This window comes from Trachymyrmex septentrionalis, unplaced genomic scaffold (genome assembly GCF_001594115.1).
Source record: "Trachymyrmex septentrionalis isolate Tsep2-gDNA-1 unplaced genomic scaffold, Tsep1.0 scaffold127, whole genome shotgun sequence".
NCBI lineage: Eukaryota > Metazoa > Arthropoda > Insecta > Hymenoptera > Formicidae > Trachymyrmex > Trachymyrmex septentrionalis.
Window position 1 is genome coordinate 413,678 of NW_017304406.1, and position 2,319 is coordinate 415,996.

At 35.1% G+C, this 2,319-nt stretch overlaps 1 protein-coding gene across 4 annotated transcripts in view; it reads right to left on the reverse strand.

Moving 5' to 3' along the window:
- Positions 1-2,319, reverse strand: part of LOC108756487 (pleckstrin homology domain-containing family G member 5-like) — a 155,838-nt gene that overhangs the window by 27,289 nt on the left and 126,230 nt on the right. For all 4 annotated transcript variants that reach the window (XM_018500350.1, XM_018500348.1, XM_018500347.1 and 1 more), the window contains one exon: positions 1,630-1,736. In XM_018500350.1, coding sequence (XP_018355852.1) covers positions 1,630-1,736 — 107 coding nt within the window. The remainder of the gene's footprint in view (positions 1-1,629; positions 1,737-2,319) is intronic.

Below are 2,319 nucleotides of genomic sequence, written 5' to 3' on the forward strand. Positions count from 1 at the left end.
CCGGGTACCTGGTTGGCCTGGGGAGGTACTTTTTTTGAAACTCGAAATTTTTTGTGAAAATAAATAAAAAAAAAACTTTCTAATGCATAATTTTATAGGAAATCGGTCAAATAATGGGGATCCGAGACGATTTTAGCCAATATTTTTAAGAAAAAAAGTTATTCAACAAAATGTGCGACCATAGGTACCCGGGTACCTGGTTGGCCACAGTAGGGATATACTACCCGAATCCATTATTTATGTATAGAGGTACCCGGGTACCTGGTTGGCCACATAAGGGTTAAATCAAATTAATATTTTCTGTTATATATTAATGTTTTTATTAAATAAATGTATGTATATATTTATATATTTAGTTTAAAACTATTTAAATATTTGATTAAAACTATTCAAACAAATATTTATTAAAATTTAATATTTTTTTCAGTGCATGTATTTTTTGGGGTAAGTCTGCACTCGTAATTATGAAATAAAGCGCTTCCAGTGCATTACTTATTATATTTCCCTTGTCCCTTATTATAAACGCACGATGAATGCGGCGACGAGCTTTGCCTATTTATTTCCGCCCACAAATCCGTTTCCCCCTCGGCGATGTCATGATAATAAATCGGTACACCCTGTAGAGGGTGACTAGGGAGGACAACTAGGGGGGAATAAGGACCGACCTCCTGACGATTTCAAAAATAGTACCTTCTGCCTTCTTTTCTCCTCCTCCTCTTTCTTTAATGGATCATCGGATCGTCCCGGAGATCGATAAAAGAGGTACGAGGAGCCATTTCCTTTTTTTCGTGAATGAATCTAAAGAAGATTGAATGTAACGCAGTCAGTTGGTATATCTTTAGTCGTCGTTAAACAACATGTGATACATGACGGTAGTACTTGACTTAATGGAATGTTCTTTAACGATAGGTATTACGTATAGTACATTCCAAGCATGTCTCTGTAGGCATTAATTAGTGAGAATTAATGGCAAAAAACGCTGAACGTGAAATTGGTGATTTCGGAGATTTATGTTCCAGAAAATATTCTCTCTTGTAGAGAAAACGTCACATTGCAATGAGAATCGTATATCACATATGATGGAAATAAATTGTAAGTTCTTTGTGACGAAATAAATAATAATGCAATCGTATTTCAACACGAGACACCGCAAAACTGAAATTATTCTCATAAAAATCTGGAGAAATAATGATTATAGAGAAATAATAATTATGAACCATTATTGATTTCCTAAGTGGAACAAGGATTTTTCGCTCTGGGGGTGAATTTTAATCTTTTGCGACAACGACGGGGGATGAAAGATGTCGATGTCGGGACGAATATTTTGAAACTGATCCGCCTCAGGATCGACCATCGTGAGATAATGGAACAATGATGTCGCGAGGGTGGACGGCGTGCATTTTTCGCATCCTTGCCTGCAACGGGAAGGGTTTTGTAAGTCGTATGACGTAATGCCGGCGGTTATTCGATTGGATAATCGGTCCCAGGACGCGCGTATTGCGGTTCCGTTGCGCGTCTATAAATAGTGCCATATTGTCATTCGCACAACGTGATACGCGTGAAAATTTATCGCCCCCGACGGTGGCGCAGATGCGCAAAGTATTAAAAGTACGATAAAGCTTCACTCACACCAGGTAAGTTCCTCGCGTCGCCGGTAGAAACTCCTCCCGATCGAAGGAAGTCAAGACGTCGTCGCTCACCTCGAAACTGACGCTGAAGTATTCGTTACTGGATACCTGTAATCAGAATGTGAAGCACGCCTGTAAGCACAATTAATTTTATCTCTACAGGTAAAGCTGATCTTAATATTCTTGTAATTAGAATCTTGGTTTAAGATAATTCTTGGTATGGTAAAGATTTCACTCATTGACGATGTAGATAAAATTTAACAGAGTTTTAAACGAGAAAGTGATATACACAAATAAATGCTAAGCTCAGACTATTTTCATTTCACAGAAAGTTCTTATCGACAACTTTTATTCGAGTTGTTTGTATTTTATATTACATCTAAAAGAAAATTATTTTCAGATTTGAAAAAAATATACGCGATGAAATCTAGCAAGACAATAGAGTTACTGCAATGAGAAAAATACTAAATTTTAATAAATATTTGTTTAAACAGTACTAGTGTGTTGAATATTTTTGTTTACATCCTTCTTTTTAAATTTACACTAAATGTAAACTTATATATATATATATTTATATTTGATACAAGAATCATTAATTTAACTTAACTATCATTTTTTTATTTAGCAAATATTTATTTACCGTAGGCAAATATTAAGTTAGGACTATTCAAATAAATATTTGTATGTATAT